This window comes from Puntigrus tetrazona, chromosome 2, assembly GCF_018831695.1.
Source record: "Puntigrus tetrazona isolate hp1 chromosome 2, ASM1883169v1, whole genome shotgun sequence".
NCBI lineage: Eukaryota > Metazoa > Chordata > Actinopteri > Cypriniformes > Cyprinidae > Puntigrus > Puntigrus tetrazona.
Window position 1 is genome coordinate 2,829,486 of NC_056700.1, and position 17,502 is coordinate 2,846,987.

The window sequence follows — 17,502 nt, forward strand, 5'->3', positions numbered from 1 at the left end:
CAAGATCACTACTGTGTTTAAGTAGCTTCTCCGATCGTTCACAAAATCAATGGAGCCAGACGCGAGCAACTCAGCCAGACACAATATTGTGCAGTTAACAAGCAATGGATAAACATTTCCTGATTGCTATCCAATAACTGAATTTGTGCAAAGAGTCTGAAAGCATCTGTCTACCAATCAGGCTAATTGTAGTGCTTCATTCATATATATTTGTATAATGCACAAAATTGATTCATTTATTCAGTCATTCAATTCATTCACCTACTCATTTTCGTCCCATCATTGTCAGATACAATGTAACAAAAGTACTTTACATATTATAAAGATAAAATATTTATTTGGTTTATGTATTTATACTGCCATTTAAAAGTATGTCGTCAGTAGGGTTTTGATATCAAAATGCCATTCAGCAATGCATTCATTTTTCTTCAAAAATGACAGTAAATGCATTAATAATGTTGCAAAAAGTTTCAAATAAATGTTCTTTTGAACCTTCTATTCAAAGTTCTGCTAAAATCCTGCTTAAAAGTCATGGTTTCCAAAACCGTCTTCAACACTGATAATAAGGAATGTTTCAACTTGGGTATAACAATTATTTCTGAAGGATCATGTGATGCTGATGACTGGAGTAATGATACTGAAAATTCAGTTTTGATCACAGCAAAAAAAATAAACGATTCAAATAGTAATAATACTTCACAATTTTACCGTTTAATCAAAGACAGAGACATATATTTTGGCCGAAAACTGTGTTAAAATATGGATAAGCAGGTGTTCCTCACGTTTGTTATGGTTGTGCTGTGGCTGATGAGGTGCTTGCTGTGCGGCTCGCAGCCCGTTCGGCTCGTGAAGGGCAGAGGTCAGACGCTGGGGATCCACCGAGGTCTTGATGGCCCCCATAGCTCCTCCGGGGCCACTGCTGACCTCGTAGCTGCTGGGGATCTTCACACGGATCAGGTCAGCAATGGCTGCAACAACGTCAGTGATGTTCTGAAAGACCACGGTGAAGAAAGAAAGGGGCTTAGATATTATAACACGCATTAGCTAGGTCGCTGGGGTATATTTGTAGAAATAGCCAAAAATACATTGTATGAGTCATAATGATCGATTTTGCTTCTATGCAAAAAATCATTAGGATCAAGTTCCATGAATACATTTAGCAAATGCCCTACCGTAAATACATTAAAAACTTTTTGATTAGTAAAAGGCCTTGCTAAGAACTCCAAGGTTATTTTCTCAGTATTTAGATTTTTTTTGCACCTTCAGATTCCAGTTGTTCAGATCTTGGCCTTCAATCATAACTAATCATACATCTACAGAAAGATATTAAGATATACATTTGAACACTTATGACCGGTTTCGTGATCACATTCCTTCTATTTATGCTGCTTGTGCAACGAAATTAAAAATATTTCACATTTTGTGTACGCCCATTCAGAAGGGAAATGCATGTGCTTCACGTTCTGCAAATCCTCTGCAGTCATGCAAAAAGTAGTTCTGAATAAAAAAGGTTATTCCAGTCAAGCGTGACTGTTTCTCACCCCGGCAGCGGCTGGCTTCAGCGTGATGGCGATAGACACCAGTCCAGTGTTGGAACCATTTTGCACCGATCCAAATGGAGAGCCGAAGAACACCGATGAAGGCTCCGTCTTGACCTCTCTTAATCTGACCTCTGAGCCTGCAACATAAGTGGAATGAACAAAATGAATTAAAAAAAAAAATCAAATCCACTGTGGTCACCCAGAACATTTATAATGTAAGTGTAGGAGTTAGTTACCTTTGCCCCTAAACACTGGAAACATTGGAATTACTGGAGACAGGGCTGGAGAAGGAGGTTCCTCCTTGACCAATGAGAGATCGGGATAGCGGCTGATCTCCATGCCAACGACACTCTCTGGGGAAGAAGACGGGACGAAGCTGTCTGGGGTGTCTCTGTCTTCACATTGCTCCTGTCCCCTGTGCGTACAAGAGAAATACATTTTAGCTAAAAAAAAATTGTAAAACAGGCGAATGATATTCCACCTGATATTTTGTTTCCATTACATTTATGCTATGAGGATTCTTCTATCGGCGCGCTTTTGAATGGTCCAATATAATGAAACTTCTTCAAACGTTTTTTATGTGTTAAAGCATCTGCTCTCAGATAAAGGTCTGAACAAGGCCTTGATCAAGTGGATTTTAGAGTAATTATTACATTTTTTAAATATTGTATGATGGTAATGACATTTTTCAGGTTTTGAAATTAAAAGAGAGTTGTGTTTGAGTTTGGCTTGGAACGCAAGTTATGCAGCAGTCAATTCAGTTTGAATTTATACAAAATAAACAAATGACGTTTAACAAATAATCACTTTTTAATGCCATGCCAGCATCAGGGCTATTTTGAATGTTGATCATTGCTACCTTGCTAATACAAAGTTATAAAACACATTTCCGATGTACACTAAACGAAAAATCCCGAGAAACCTACTTTTAAATTATTCATGTACAACAAAATCTTCAAACTGTGTTGCAGTTCAAATACTGGTTTAACGCTATAAATGTACTGTATTATAGAGGGAAATAAAGTCTGGATGGGAGATAAACTAAACGTAGAGAAGAGTTTAAATGTTCCCAAATCCGAGGAAAAAAGTAATTATATCCTAGAGTAAGTACGGAAAGCTTCCCCTAACAGAGGAATCACCCCTTTATTTTAAGTAATTGACGTATGAGGTCCTTTCTCAATGTAATTAAGAAACCTCTGATTTCTCATGAAGTTACTGCACATCTCATACATAATGCTCTTTTATAATATTAAAAAATTATTTACATTGATGGTAATATTGACTAGCATAATAGTTACTTTAATCCTGCAAAAAATATTAAAAAGGTTATTATGGTAGGGAGGGGTGCGTTCAAAAGTTCGGAGTTGTGAAATATTGCAACTAACAACTTTTTGTTCTAATATATTTTTAAAATAGTATTTACTCATGCCATTACTCCAGTCTACCTGGTCATCTTATCACAGCTAGTACCTCTAGACCTTGGCAAAACTACAGTTGTTACTGAAAATTCACATATGAAGGTCAGGCTTTGATGTAACTGAACACATTGGTGGGAAGTATAGGCCCATTTCTTGTTATCTGTCTACTGACCTGAGCTCTTCCTGGTTGTTATGAGGCGGGGTGGGAAGAGAAGCCGGCACATTCACAGTTTTGGGCCCCTGAGCCAGAGCTCGAGCCAGCAGCTCCTCCTCAGCCTTAAACTGCAGCGGTCGAGAAAGCAGCCCTTTGGTGACTGTTGAAACCCAGCAATTACTGTCATTAGTTCCCACTGTCCAATATTTTACATTTCGTGTATTTTTATCTTTGTTTTTCTCTATAAATTGCTCACCATCATGGCCAACAATGACGCCACCTTTGCTGGCCAGCTCCTCTGTTGTGGCAAAGCCATTGAGCAACTTCTGGCGTGCCACCGGAGGAGGAGTCGGGGGAAGAGAGGCGGGAGGCGTGGGGGGGTTGCTCAAATTATTCTGCTGCAGAGAGTAAAAATACGAGTGACCATCTGTGCGTCTCATACATGAAATCTAATAAGTGGAGTTTACTGCCGATGTCACGAGACTTGATGTAAGTCATAAAAAAGATTCAGCTGCAAATGTACAGTCACGGAGTGTTTTATTAGCTGCTCTTAATTACCTTGTAAATCAGCTGGGAGTAATAGTCGGAGACACCGTCCAATGAGGCGCTCCCAAATGTGCCCGAGAGACGGCTCTCTCCGTCCAGCTGTCCTCCCCCATAGGGCACGAAATGGGCAAAGTTCACCCCCACCAGAGGCTCCATTAGGGGCAAGAGAGAAAGCTGCTGGTGCGGTGAAACAATGAGACACAAAGAGCGACATATGGGAACTGTGAGATAAAGGTCATGCTTAGAAGAGCATTAGAAGAGACAGAGCTGCACTCCCGAGGTCCTCTTTGAGTGTAATTAAGAAACCTGTCAGAAAACTGACAACTTCTCATGTGATGAGCGTCAAGGTATGAGACGCACCTTATGCTCTTTATAATTAATTGCTTCAAAACAATTGATTTCATTAAAAAATATAACATTTTCATATTAAAATATTGTTAAATTGATATGAAAATTTAGTACCAAGTAAACTAAACCACATATGTGTGTTATCTCAAAAGAACAGAAAAAAATCTTGGTATACGATTTTTAAATGTTTTTAAATATCACTTACAAAGACAAGAGGAAGCATTTATTTTTTTAGAGTAAAAATTTGAGTAAAACTGTACTATGATATATCATTACAATTTAAAATGACTGTTCCTGTTTCCTGTGTTGCTAAAGCCGAATTTTCAGCATCTTTATTACTGTCTTAAGTGTCACATGATCCTTCAGAATTATGCTGATTTGCCCCAAAACGTTTCTTCTTATTATCAAAGTTGAAAACAGAAACATTTTATATAATTTTAACTGTCTCTATTGTGACTTTAAAACAATTTAATGTGTCCTTGCTGAGTAAAAGTATGTATTCCTGAAATTTTTTTTAAATTCTTTCCAAAACAAACAATCAAAAAAACTAAGAAACAAAAACTGAAATTTTACTTTGCAGTAAAATAGATAAAACTGTATCAATGTAAAACAGGTGACTGTTAGTTTGACCTGAAATAATATAATAATGCTGCATGATAAGCAGCGTAATACTAGTCAAAACAACTATATTTCTGGTTTGGTGTAAATGAAGCAATATTTAAGCCTTGCTGATAGTGCCGTGGAAGAACATACGACTGACTTAGACTGAAAATAAAAAGGATTTTTCATTGTACCTGTTTTAACTGGGTCATTACTGGCTCAGAAGAGGAATACACAGCTTGATTCTCATCCTCCTCTTTCTTCCTCTTTTTACAGCGTGGAGCGGGTCTGTCTCCGCTCTTGGGAGCCCTCTTGTTCCTCTGTTTCTTCTTGTCCTCTGGAAGCAATGGTCCGGGAAAATCAGGGTGGTTTGAATCAGAGAACGTCTGTGGTCAAGGAAAAATGACACCGTCAAGACAAGAGCTCAAAAATACCATGTTTTGAGATGAAAACGAGGCATCCTGAATCACTCACCCCAGTGCTATCCATGGAGCTCTGTCGCAGAAAAGCTTTGCAGTCCATGGATCCCTCTTCCTCTGACCTCAAGCTGTCTTCAGACCTCTGGTGAGGAAGTGCAGGGGGTGGAGTCCTTTTATTCTTCAGGAGGTGTTTGAGGAGCTCATTCCCAGCTTCTCCTTTCGAGCTGTTGGCTGGGCTTTGGTTTGCAGGATGAAGCAACATCCCTTCCCTCTCTCCCTCTACCTTGACCATGCCTAGTCCCATTTCCATCTCCATTCCCTTATGCCCATGACAGTCACTCGCTTCCACCTTCTCCAACTTGATGTTAGACAGGATCCTGTCATGCATCTCCTGTTGGCCCATGGCCATCTCTGGCCCTCCACCGCAGCTGCCTTCAGAAAGCTGGCGCTCCAGCTCAGAGTGGGGCTGGCTGCTCATGGAGCCTGGTGTAGACGATCCAGGCTGGGACGTCTCACAGAACTCATGGTCACCAAAGACCATTGGGTTCCTTGTCGGTGTGGACGATGTATCTGAGACACAGGGTGTTAACGGGGCTGTCAGGTCCGAGTGAGGTGTGGAAGGAGCTCTCAGCGACTCACAATCATCATCTTTCTTCTTCTTGCGGTTCCTTTTCTTCTTGCCCTTCTCCTCTGGAATGATGTTGGAGTACAGCTGGATGAGTGATGGACCGGGACCTGGAAAGTTTGGAGGCAAAGGCATGGGACCCTCCATTGGGAACTGATGCCCTTGAGTTGGATTCTGAGACATCATGTTTGGCCCAGGATATCTCTGAGGTCTAGCTTGGACAAAGTTAGGTCCGTGAGGTGCTAGGTTCTCAGAAACAAACCCTGGTCCCATTTCCTGAGGAAACGGACCATTACCCATCATTGGTCTGGACGGTCCTCCAACGAACCCTGGTTGCATGCCTTGTTGCTGTGGAAATGGTGGACCTTGCATCTGCTGCTGCATTCTGGGTGGCTGCATAAAGTCCTGCGGTAGCTCCTGGTTGTAAAAAGGCATTTGTGACAAGGCCCTCATGGTACCATCTTGGCAGTTAGGGACTTGCTGTTGCTCCATGCAGTGCTTCACCCGCTGTCTTTCCACCTCCTTCATTAGCTGAACTCTTTGCCTCTCCTGCTGCTCCCGTAGCCGCTCCTTGCGCTCACGCTCCTGGAAGCCTTCGCTAAATGGGTTGGTATCGTCAAAATTCACATGAGGAGACTCCCCACCTGCCTGCCCCTGACTGGGCCTTTGAGCTGCCTGCGGAGGCTGTGCTTGCACCACTTGAGCAGGCATCACTCCTGGCATTTGAGGTGCTCCACTAGTAACAGGTGCACCAGGGTGCCAACCTGCTGTGTTGGTCACATTAGTTGCATCTGTTTGGCCAGGGTGGAGACGAATGGGCATCATGGGAGCCATCATAGGTTGGTTCATTGGGGGCCCAACTGGCATCATGCCAGCATGAGGCTGCATTGGTGGCATGCCATGCATCATTGAGGGCTGCATGCTACCTTGTTGCTGCTGTTTAACCCTGTACTCCTCTATCAGCTCTGCATGTTCCTTCTGCTGTTTGCGTATCTGGAAAAAGCACAGAAAAATGGGACAGAAATATTTACAACTACATGTATTTTTCCATTCGTTTAAACATGTTCTTGACAAAAAATGCCCCTAATTTAGAGGGAATATACCCTTGTCTTTCTAATACTGAGTGAACAATCTTTGAAACAATGCATGTATATATGAATTAAATGTAGTCTTGGCAATTTCAAAGAGGCTAGCAATAGCATAAAATCCAACTTTCCCTTCCTTTGTGCCCTCCACAGATTATATAAATACAAAACTTATTTTGTAATCTGATGAATGATAAAAACTCTGACAGTCAATCAGAATCCACCTGACTTTGAAGAACTTGAGCATTTAAAGCAGCAGACGACAACTGCAGCACACTTATATTAGACAGATGGCTATCATCCAATGGTGTGGACATTAGTAGTTATAGTGTGCATAGGTTTTAAATCAAATTATAAGGTGCTTAGTTTTCAATGATGAAATGATATGTTTATTTTTCTTTAATTTCCAATGCCATGATAATATCTTATAAACTGAAAATTGTTTTATTAGGATTATTTTTCAAAGAGAGGCCAGGCACTTTATCTGTAAGCAAAGCGGCTCATGAAGATAAAACTATAAATTACCGGTATTATGAGTGTGCATTACCTGTTCCAGCTGTTTCTGCACTACCCCCTGCTGCTCTGTCACATGTTTCAGCTGCTCTGCGTCCTCCTCAGGAAACTCCCGTCCTGCTTTCTTGGCAGTTCTCTGCTTGGCTGACAGGGCCTTTTTTGACTTTCTATGGGCCCCAATCTGCTCCTCTAAAAACTTCTGCTGCATCTGAAGCAGCTGCTGGGTTTCCCTGAGCCAGTCCTCATACTGAACCTTCTGTGCATCATCTTGTTGGGGAAAAGGTTGGAATTAATAATTACTGGCATATAGAATACATTTTTGTGGTTAAGTGTAAAATGACAATGTAAATATGGAAACAATTTAGTATGTTTTTCACTATGTTTGTTTCAGAATCAGATGAGTAACACCAATGTGCACTGTACTACTGATATCGATAATTATTAAAGACTTACGGGAAAATCCTGGTCCAAAATTAGGGGGATTAGGTCGTGCCACGTGAGGAGCAAGTTTGGCATCCTAATTGAGAAATTAACAGGACATTAAGACAATATGAAATCACTACACTCTTACTGCAATGTAAATTAGAATCAAATTAGTTAGAACATTTAGTAAACACACAAGATGTGTAGGCATTTGTATTTAGCTGAAATCTGAGTTCTACACACTCAGATTCAATGTGGGCCTGCTGATAAAAAGAAATCTAAAGAGTCTTACCTGTCCAGGCAACTGCACTGGATTTGCCCCTCCATCAGGGCCTGGTAGTGCCTGTCCTGTCTGTACACTAATTGAGATTAAAGGAAGAGCCATTAATGAAAAAGCTCATACACTGTATAATATTTTAGTCTAATAAACAAGACCAATAACTCACTTGTTCATGACCATAGGAGACATTCCCATGTTGTTCTGGACCATCATTTTATTGATTCCTTTCAATGCAACCATCTTTGCCTTCATTATGGGGTCTGTGATAGTATCAAAATCTAAATAAATCAATTAAAAAGTATGCAAATTTTAGTAAATAGACAAATACACATTCTGCCACATTCAAAATCTTGGATCAAGGAAGAATCACATTTCATTATATTAACTGCCCCTACCTATGTTGGGGAAGAACGAATCACTGGAACGCTGTCTTATCATAGCTTGCATTTGCTTCTGCTGCTGCTGCTCCTGTCTCTCTTGATCCAGGAGGTCTTGAAGAAGAAGTGGTTGCTCCTCTAGAAGCAGTGGTCTGTTCTGATGGCCTTGCTGTGACAGCAATGCCTGTTGAGCAAGAATACTGTGTTGTTCCCCTGAGAGTACAGCATCCTTTTGATCCATACCAAAAATATGGCTTTGTTGCTGTTCCTGAATGGATCCTGGGACTTCTAATGAATTTTCACCATGAGAAGACACCAATGATTGGTCAATACTGAGGCCAGTATCCATCCCTTGCACTGAGAAATTTCCTTGGCCCAGCATAGTGCTACTGAGTGACACCGTAGCTTCCTGACTTGATGTGTTGCCTTGTGCTGATGAGTGTTCCTGCTTCTGTGATTCACCTTCTGGCGGTACATTGACCAGCATGCTTGAAAGCATTGGAGTAGCATCAGGGTGAACTCCAGATTTTGGAACCTGTAAACTGGTATCAATATCACCCTCAAAGCCAGCTTGATTAATGGCAGCACTATCATTTACCTGATTCTTACAAGATGTGTCTTGAGACAAGCAATCCTTAATTCCATTTTTGCTATCCTCCTCTGTTTTCAATGAAAGCAATACCTGATCCTGAGGAACGTCTGGACTGATGTGACCTTGAGACAAAGCAGATTTGTCTACCACTTCCTTCGCTGTCGATGTCGAGCATGATGATGATGAGCCATCAAAACTATCAGTCTTTTTCTCAGCTTTTGTCTTTTGGAAATCAGACGTCTCAGTGTGGTCTTCTATCGGATCACTGAGATCTAGGTCCTCGCTAAGATCCAAATCAGCATCGGCATAGGCAATTATATCAAATTTCCCAGATGTTAAGAAGTCATCTAAATGCAGGTCATTCGTTTCAAGATCCAAGTCCTTTCCATCATCTGGATCAAGATTTAGGTTCTCTAAATCGGCATCCACAAGGTCCTTCACCTCAACATCTTCAAGGTCCTTAACAGCAGATTCATCATTATCAATCTTCTCCTCAGGTACTTCATTTGTTGATAAAGGGACCTCAATGTTTTGGACAGCAGATGTAGCAGCAATACTTGTGAGTATGGGAGCACTGAGAGTTTCACTGGAAGCAGGTTGACTTATAGACCTCGTCAGGGGGATCTGTGGATGTCCAGCTCTCAACGGAATATTGGCTTGTTGTAAATTCCCCAAGCTGAGAGATGCCTGCATCTGTGAATTAGCTACCTGAGACTGATTCATTGTTGTATCCATTGGCTTTGGAACTTGATTGAAGGGGAACCCCATTTCTTGGCCTCCCATGAAACCCGGAGGTTGTTGCTGTGAGGGCGATTCCATTCGATTTCCCTGCATAGTTGGAGCTCCAAATGGAAGGCGAAGTCTGTTATCTGGCGCTCTGTGTCTCAGTTCTATGAAAGGCTGCCCCATGATGTTGTGCTGCTGCACATGCATGCCACGAGGAGGTAAATGTGGGGTTACTACTAAAGGGTTGCCTCCTATTGATTTCCCTAAATCCATAGACATGGATCTTCTCATCTGTGGATGAGCATCAATTATTGAGTCCTGCATCTGATGCGGCCTTGGAGCTCCTATAGGGCCTTGAACATTAGGAGTGAGGGGCATCCTAAAATCAACAAAAGAACATTAAGTTGCAGTGTAATGCTTGAAATAACACCAGTCCATAAATTTAATACAAATGTTTTGAAGTATATAAATTCACACACCTTGGCCCTAGTTGCCTTAAATTCGAGTCAGCATCCACAGGAAACTGTGGTCTAGGGAACTGGCCTTCAGGGAAATGCGCCTGTTGATCTCCTGGAAATGGCCCATGGAATCGCTGAGGGGCTCTTACAACTCCTGGACCAGGATATGGTGGTGGTGGGCGATTAAACATTTCACTCTGTTGGCCTGCAGACTCCTGACTCCAGTGTTGAGGGGTTCCTGGAGGCATTGTCAGAGGATGATCCTGTACACCCTTATCTTGACGTATGGCACTCTTCTGCTGTTGTTGTTTGAGGATCAGCTCTCGAATACGCTGACGCTGTAAACAAAAAAATATTGTGTTAATAAGCATTGTACAAGCTACCTATTGTAAATAATACAGTGCACTTCCTAAGCAAATAAACCACTCAAATAGAGTAACAATGAAAAATCACACCTGTCTGAGTCTTTCCTCAGCTTCAACAAGAGGTACTGTTTGAGCTTCAGTGCTTGGCTGGCCCATGGTGTGGGAACTCATACTCTGTACCAAACCTTGTTCTTTATTTTCTCCACATTGAGGATGTGGAAGCATAGGGGCCTGCTCAAAAGGGTCATGGATGGGAGTCTGATTAGGTCGACTGGGTATTGGCTGAGATATGGTTTCATCTGTCATGCCCAGGTGTTTAAGGGTCTGAGGTCCATGTTTTGTAGGACTGGCAAAAGAGTCTTGCATCAAGACTTGAGGAGGAGAGAATGGATCTTGATTAGCCATGGGTCCAGTTACCATTCCCTGTCCGATTCCTCCAGAATGAGGTGTTCGTAAGGGATGTGCACATGAATCATTAGGTAATGACTGGGACCTTCCCAATGACTGTGCATGAGGATCAGGCCCAACAGGGCGTGGCAGCCCAGGGGGTTGACCGAAAGGATCAGGAGTCCTTTGGTGACTTGGAGACTTGGGAAACCGGTCTGCCATTCCTGAGCGTGGGGTCCCGGGGGGTTGAGCATAAGGATCCATTGACATAGGAGACATTATGCGGTTTTGAGTTTGCTGCTGAGACTGCTGAGATGGTTGATTCATCATGACCGGATGACGAGGTGCAGGCTGCTGAGAGTAGGGCTCAGGGTCATGTGGTCTAGGTGTGCCTGGCATTCTAGCGTATGGGTTAGAAAACGGAGATGGGGCAAAAGGATCACTTGAAGGTCTTTGTGTAGCAGACTGTTGTCCATAGGGATCACACTGGGAATAGTCTGGCCGAGGGGTGGAAGGGGCTCGAGCATATGGGTTGCAGGAAGGCTGGCGTGCCATTGGCCCAGGCTGAGAAAAAGGGAGGGTTTGGGACTGTCGTGAAAGTCTTTGATTTGCATAGCCGTCACCTACTGCAGGACGAGGAGTGAGAGGAGGCTGTGCATAAGGATCATTCTGTTGATTTTGGGAAAATGGTTCAGAAGAACGAGGGGGCATCATTGGTCTTTCAAAGGGATCCCCACTTGCTCTCCGTACATGCATACTTGCATATTGTTCCTGAGCCTGAGGGGGTGGCATAGGGGTCTTAAAGACCTGGACGGACCCTGATTCATTGCTGCCTGGGATAGGAGTGAGTAAAGGACGAGCATATGGGTCTGAGAGAATCATCCTGCCCTGGGGCATCCTCTGGTAGGCTTCCTTTCTCACAGACACCCTAGAGAATGGATCATGGCCTGGGGAGCCAATAAGATGCCTCCCTTCCACTGACTGACTTGCTCTGGGTGGGCACATAGGTTTGAGAAAAGGGTCGGTGGCTCCTGCTGGCCTTGGGGTGTCTGGGGGCTTGGCATAGGGGTCATTACATATGGCTGTTGGAGATCCAATTGGCTCTGAAAGACCTCTGGGAGATTTCCCTGATTCCGAGTTACGGCGTGGAGTTCCCTGCCCAGTAGGTGGTGGTCTGGGTGTGCCTACCATTTTGGTGTAGGGATCCCAGGGTGAGGATGGTCTGGATCCAGAGGAGCTTGGGGAGAACATCTGAGGGCTCTGTGGCTGAGATCCTGAAGATGGCGGTGGTGGATGAGGGCGCAAAAAGACGTCGTCTGGGGAACACGATGTGGGTGTCCCGGGCAGCTGTGACTTTGAAACACCATTTTTTGAACTGGGCTGCTTGGGAGACATGTTCTCACTACTGGAATGCACAGATACTGGACTCTTCAGGTGACCAGAAGAGTCATGCTCAGATTGGCTGATTGATGGAAGTTGTTGCTGCTGCTGTTGAAGTTGTTCATTCTTCACCTGCTCAAGTTTCTGTGTAGCTTCGATCTTAGCTTGCTGCTTACTTTTCTGTCTCATTTGCTTCAACAATAAGTGACAAAATACATAGAAATTATTAAATAACAAGATTATGTACTATTTGGGATTTATTTAAATGACACAATGTATTACAATTGTAAAATTAAGTTAATTGAATAGTTATAAATCAAGTTAGCGTCAATATAAATTCTTTATTTTAGAGTTTAAATCTATTTTTCTTTGTCTTTTAATGCTTGGTAGAGTTTATGAACAAAGAAAATGTAACATTTAAAATATTTTTTATATTCCTTTCTGACATTTTAAGTAAACAAATATGCTTTAGTAGAGTTTATTTTGAAAGCTGCTCATGCAAACATTAAAAACTACAGCACAAAAGACAGTTGCGACACATTTATCACATTGTTTTTAATGTAACTCTTCTATCATCCTTGTTTGATGTCCACCACCATCTTTTAAACAAGCATTCAAATAATTCTCATTGTAAAATAAAACATGTGTCTCAGTTTTACAAATCAGACAAGTCAAAGTCATAGAACTGTCATTTATATATAACATTTCTGGCTGTCAATTAATAATTTGGCAGTTTTCCGAACTAATTTCTATAGAGGACTTACCTGTCGATACTTCCACTCTTGTTCATGCTCTGATTCCTTGTGCTTCAGTGGATCTTTGAACAGTAATTCTGGGTCCAGTGGTGGAATAGCAGGATCAAACACTTCTAAAGGCTGCTCTGGCTGAGGCGGCTGCCGCTTAATGGTCTCGTTGGACATTTGAACTTTGTTAATGCGCAGGGCTGCCCTGTTATCTCTGGCCTTTTGCTGTGAATGGTAGAGTGGATGTGCAGTGTTGATATCAAAGAAAGACCACTGAAATTCAAAGGTTGCATAAATTTGCTAAAATTACATGGTTTTTAGACTAATTGTCCAAAAGCGTTTTTATTTTAAGTGGCACTCTTTCACGTCAAGGTAATGTTCCCTTTAATCATATCTTTTGAAATGTATTTATCTCTTAGACCATAATGAGCTCCTTGGGTCCAATTTATTCTTTTGACTTTGAGCAATACTCAAGGGTTCCTATATCCTGCTGAAATAAATTCTAAGCTGTTTAATTCTGTTTAGTGGTGGCCTGATGCTGGTCTAACAGGTAAACCAGCAAAGTCATGTTATTCACAAGGAATACTTAGCAGATGAAGCTGTTGGACAAGCCAGCACAGCACATTGCATATGCTGGTGATGACGGTAAACTCTATGTAAGGCAGCAGATACTGTTTAACTTACCACATATGGAGCCCGGTCCTGTGAACTTGCTTTTCTCCAAAGTTTTGCAATTTGTTTTACTCGTGTTGACCAGTCTGCAAGGTAATAACATAAACATAAGAGTATTTATTAGAAGTATAACATTGAGGGATATTAAGAAGAGATTATGTCTATTAAGGTCAACGTGTAAATCTAAATATATAAACATAAAATGTTAGATTTCATAACTGGGATGTCCTGTGCAGATCTCAATCTGATCTCAATCCATCTACGGGCAGACTCTTTTTTTTTTGCATTGCTGTGGATTGCTTCTTGACTGACAGAGTAGTATTCTGACGCAGCAAGTTCCAAGTTTTCTAACTACATCTCCACTTTCTTTACCTTACGTTGCAATTATTATGCTTATTGTATGTATAAAATATACATAAAAAATGTCCATATTCTATCAATGTCTTTATACAGTATGTGCAAATATATAGATAGAAAGAGTGTATCGGATTGGGAGCAAGAAACCTAATCCCTATTTCTTACTAAATATAGTAAAATGGGTTCAAACAGCAAGTTCTGTTGATAGTAACATATAGTACTTGATTGTTTTTCAAAGCTTTATATGACAGATGATTTTAAAACCCATTAGCTGACCTGGATATTCCTCCTTGAGGTTCGGGAAGTTGACATTAGTGTATAGGACTGGTGCGACAGTGGCAAGTTCTCCGAGCGTTTCTTCTTTCTCCCACTTCAGAGTGCTTTTCTGTGCGGTGGACATGGAGTCTCCCTCCACCTCAGAGGCAGCGGCTGGAGCAGAGGCTGAAGCTGATCCTGTAGCAGACCATGGACCAGCAGTCTCCTGCGCTATCAGATTGAACTTCCTGTCCCTGTGCAGGAGATATAATAAATGTATTTAGGAATACTGATTTAATCAAACTGCGCCGCAGCATTTTCACCTACTGAGCAAAAAAAGACTAACACAAAGATAGTCTATTAATTTATTTTTATTTTTTTTAAAGGAACACTTCACTTTTTTGGAAATAGACTCATTCTCCAACTCCCCAAGAGATAGTAAATTGAAATTCCACTCAACTTATCTCCGGGTCTGGCGATAGTACTTTTAGCATAGATCATTGAATTCAATGAGACCAATAGCATCGTGTTCAAAAATTACCAATGAGTTTGAATATTTTTCTGAAATATTTTGCCTGTGGAAAATAGTCCCCAGCTTGCAAGACACGCTCCCTGTGCATGCAAGAGGGTCTGGCTGTTTTCAGACGCTGCGTGATATCATTGCTTCTGCTGCGGCCATTAAATTGGTCTAATTGGATTCAATGATCTATGCTAAGCTATGCTAAAAGTGGTATCGGCAGACCCAGCGATCGGCTGAATAGATTCCAAAATGGTAAACCTCAACTTATTAACTCTGAGGGAGTTGGAGAATGAGCCTATTTCCAAATAAAGTGGAGTGTTCCTTTAATCAATATTGAAATTTAGATGTGTGCATATGTCTGAAGAAATATTATGGCTGACCTAAGATTGTCTGAGAAAGGCATGCGTTGCATTGATGGGATATTTCGAGCCATGTCAGGCCCTGGTCCAGGAGCAATTTGGGGCTGTGAAAACTGCTGTTTGGGTTCCATCAAACCATTCATCACTGGCATTCGTGAGGACATTCCTGTAGAAAAACATAGCAAAACAATTTAGAAATGGTGCAAAAAGCACTGCTTCTGCTTCACAAGACTTCTCAGTAAATGTTTTCAGCTTGATTTACCTGAAATCGAAAAGTTACAGTAATGCGCCTAAAGAAATATACCACAAAAGTTTTTACAAAACCCACAACATTCAGAAAATGTGAAATGTGTAATTTTTGAAGCATGTGCAAATGCACAAATACCAACGACACCAAATTACAATAATAATCAATGCAGGTTTTTTGAGCCTGCCACTGTCTATCATTGGCCAAACAGAAAGTCTCAAGGCAAAAGTCTAAAAATCATGCTGGTTCAACAACATGGACTTCTTTAATGATATCATTACATCTCTCACAATGCTTTTATTCTTTTAGCAAACTAAAAGACATAGAATGTAATTTAGGAAACGAAAGAAACAGAATATACTGTATGTTTGCTTGTTTATTTTGCTCAATAGCAAACTAACAAGAAATATGCTTCCAACCACAGGTCAATACCTGTAGTTCCAACCACAACTTTCCGATGCTTTTAGTAAATATTTGTTGGAAATATGGATTCACGAAACACTGAATCATGCAGGTAATGAGAACTTGCAATCACAGATGGCTAACTATGCTTTTGGGGAACCTACCCTTGGTGAAGACGCAGAATTGTTTTGAGAGTGTTTTTTTGGAAATAAACCTATGAATGCTACATTACAGACCTGCCAACCTTGGAAATGTTTTTTGAGCACCGAGGGGTGGGGGTGAGTGTCATATATTCTCCAATTGGTAAGTGAAGAAAGGTTGTGAAGTAAGCAATGCCACACAGGTTTTAGAATAATTTGAATTACTTATTAAACATTTTAATCAATATGTATTTATAATATATTTACTACACAAATTATTAATATTAATTTATGAAAAAGTGGTTTGAATGAATTATTTAATGTCTCACTCATGCATACTTCACCTGTTCCATTACTAGATGAATCAGCGTTTTTGAACGAATCTTGATTCAATCACAAATACATTTTTTCGCCCGTCTAGTGGCAAAACAATGCAATCGACATAAGCATTATATGAAGCGTCTGGAAACTTTCAAAAGATCTATTTTAATTGCTACAATAGACATCAGGGTTTATATCTTAACTAAGTTTGATCCCAGTATTTCTATGATAATATGAATGAATACATAAACAATACTGTGATAATACACAGATCTGAATGTTCCTGAACTTTTCCAAGGGTTTATTAGACATAGGGACACTTAATTTCTAGTGATTATCGTTGATTTGATTACAGAGTCTCTTCATTTCATAACAAATTGTTCAATCTCGTCATTATACATCCATATCATTCTATAAACGCATGCTTTTATTCGTTCAGATCAACATGATCACATCGACTCCCAGAGGCTGAGTTAACTTAGTTAACTTAAATCAGTATTTTAACTTAATTTTAACCTTAAGAAGAGTGCAGTTCGGTGTGTACGGTCCTCTTTTTAAGAAATCATACGGTGGGAGAAAAAAGGTACTGTGACCGAGACGAGTAGGATTTTATTTTGCTGCCTATTTTTAATGATAGGTCTGAGACATTTGTCAATCATCCCGCTTGCTAGATGGGGAATGAACCTAGCTCTCAGACTGGACGAATTCCTCTTTCGTAGTTTAGAGTGACAAATCGTACCAGCGTACTTTGAATTCAAAATGCGTACAGGTTGGCAGGCCTGCATATATACAGATGCGCATTAAAATCATGGGATTATTTTAACATGAAAAATATGACAGACATCATACAAATGTTACTATTAAAAGACAACTGCTGAATTTAAGTCTTAATCATATCACTGCTTATTACCTATCACATTACTTATTTTCCTAAACAAACCTGAGTTGGGTTGGGAGGGATGTAAACCGGGGCCCGCGGGACCTTGCAGTGTCTGAGCTCCGTGGATCTGTTGAGGCATCTGAGGAGCTTGGCTGGTGCTGGGGCTCAGGACAGCTGTGAAGAGGTCCTCCACATCCTTCCCACCAAGCTCTGCAAGGAATGGGTCAATACTTACAACATATCGATGAACGCATTCCCTGGCAGTTGGTGCTTTGAGTTTATAACCTACCTGGTATTTTGTAGAGTCTGCTGAGTATCGATTCTGTAAGGCAGAAAGATTCGGTGTTTACATTTAGATGTTTAAGTGAA

General features: G+C 41.1%; 1 protein-coding gene across 13 annotated transcripts in view; it reads right to left on the reverse strand.

The window, feature by feature from the left end:
* The window catches only part of kmt2cb (lysine (K)-specific methyltransferase 2Cb), a 93,752-nt gene that overhangs the window by 10,423 nt on the left and 65,827 nt on the right, over positions 1–17,502 (reverse strand). For 9 of the 13 annotated variants that reach the window (XM_043221961.1, XM_043222019.1, XM_043221995.1 and 6 more), the window contains 21 exons: positions 17,423–17,455; positions 17,194–17,343; positions 15,165–15,309; positions 14,286–14,518; positions 13,665–13,738; positions 13,002–13,205; positions 10,561–12,435; positions 10,127–10,443; positions 8,348–10,026; positions 8,119–8,230; positions 7,965–8,031; positions 7,703–7,766; positions 7,284–7,516; positions 5,082–6,644; positions 4,802–4,993; positions 3,672–3,836; positions 3,370–3,511; positions 3,132–3,273; positions 1,778–1,956; positions 1,542–1,678; positions 783–990 (listed from right to left, as the gene is read on the reverse strand). In XM_043221961.1, the coding sequence (XP_043077896.1) occupies positions 783–990; positions 1,542–1,678; positions 1,778–1,956; positions 3,132–3,273; positions 3,370–3,511; positions 3,672–3,836; positions 4,802–4,993; positions 5,082–6,644; positions 7,284–7,516; positions 7,703–7,766; positions 7,965–8,031; positions 8,119–8,230; positions 8,348–10,026; positions 10,127–10,443; positions 10,561–12,435; positions 13,002–13,205; positions 13,665–13,738; positions 14,286–14,518; positions 15,165–15,309; positions 17,194–17,343; positions 17,423–17,455 (7,914 nt within the window). The remainder of the gene's footprint in view (positions 1–782; positions 991–1,541; positions 1,679–1,777; positions 1,957–3,131; positions 3,274–3,369; positions 3,512–3,671; positions 3,837–4,801; positions 4,994–5,081; positions 6,645–7,283; positions 7,517–7,702; positions 7,767–7,964; positions 8,032–8,118; positions 8,231–8,347; positions 10,027–10,126; positions 10,444–10,560; positions 12,436–13,001; positions 13,206–13,664; positions 13,739–14,285; positions 14,519–15,164; positions 15,310–17,193; positions 17,344–17,422; positions 17,456–17,502) is intronic. The other 4 variants (XM_043222028.1, XM_043222036.1, XM_043221970.1 and 1 more) reach the window with 2 other exon arrangements.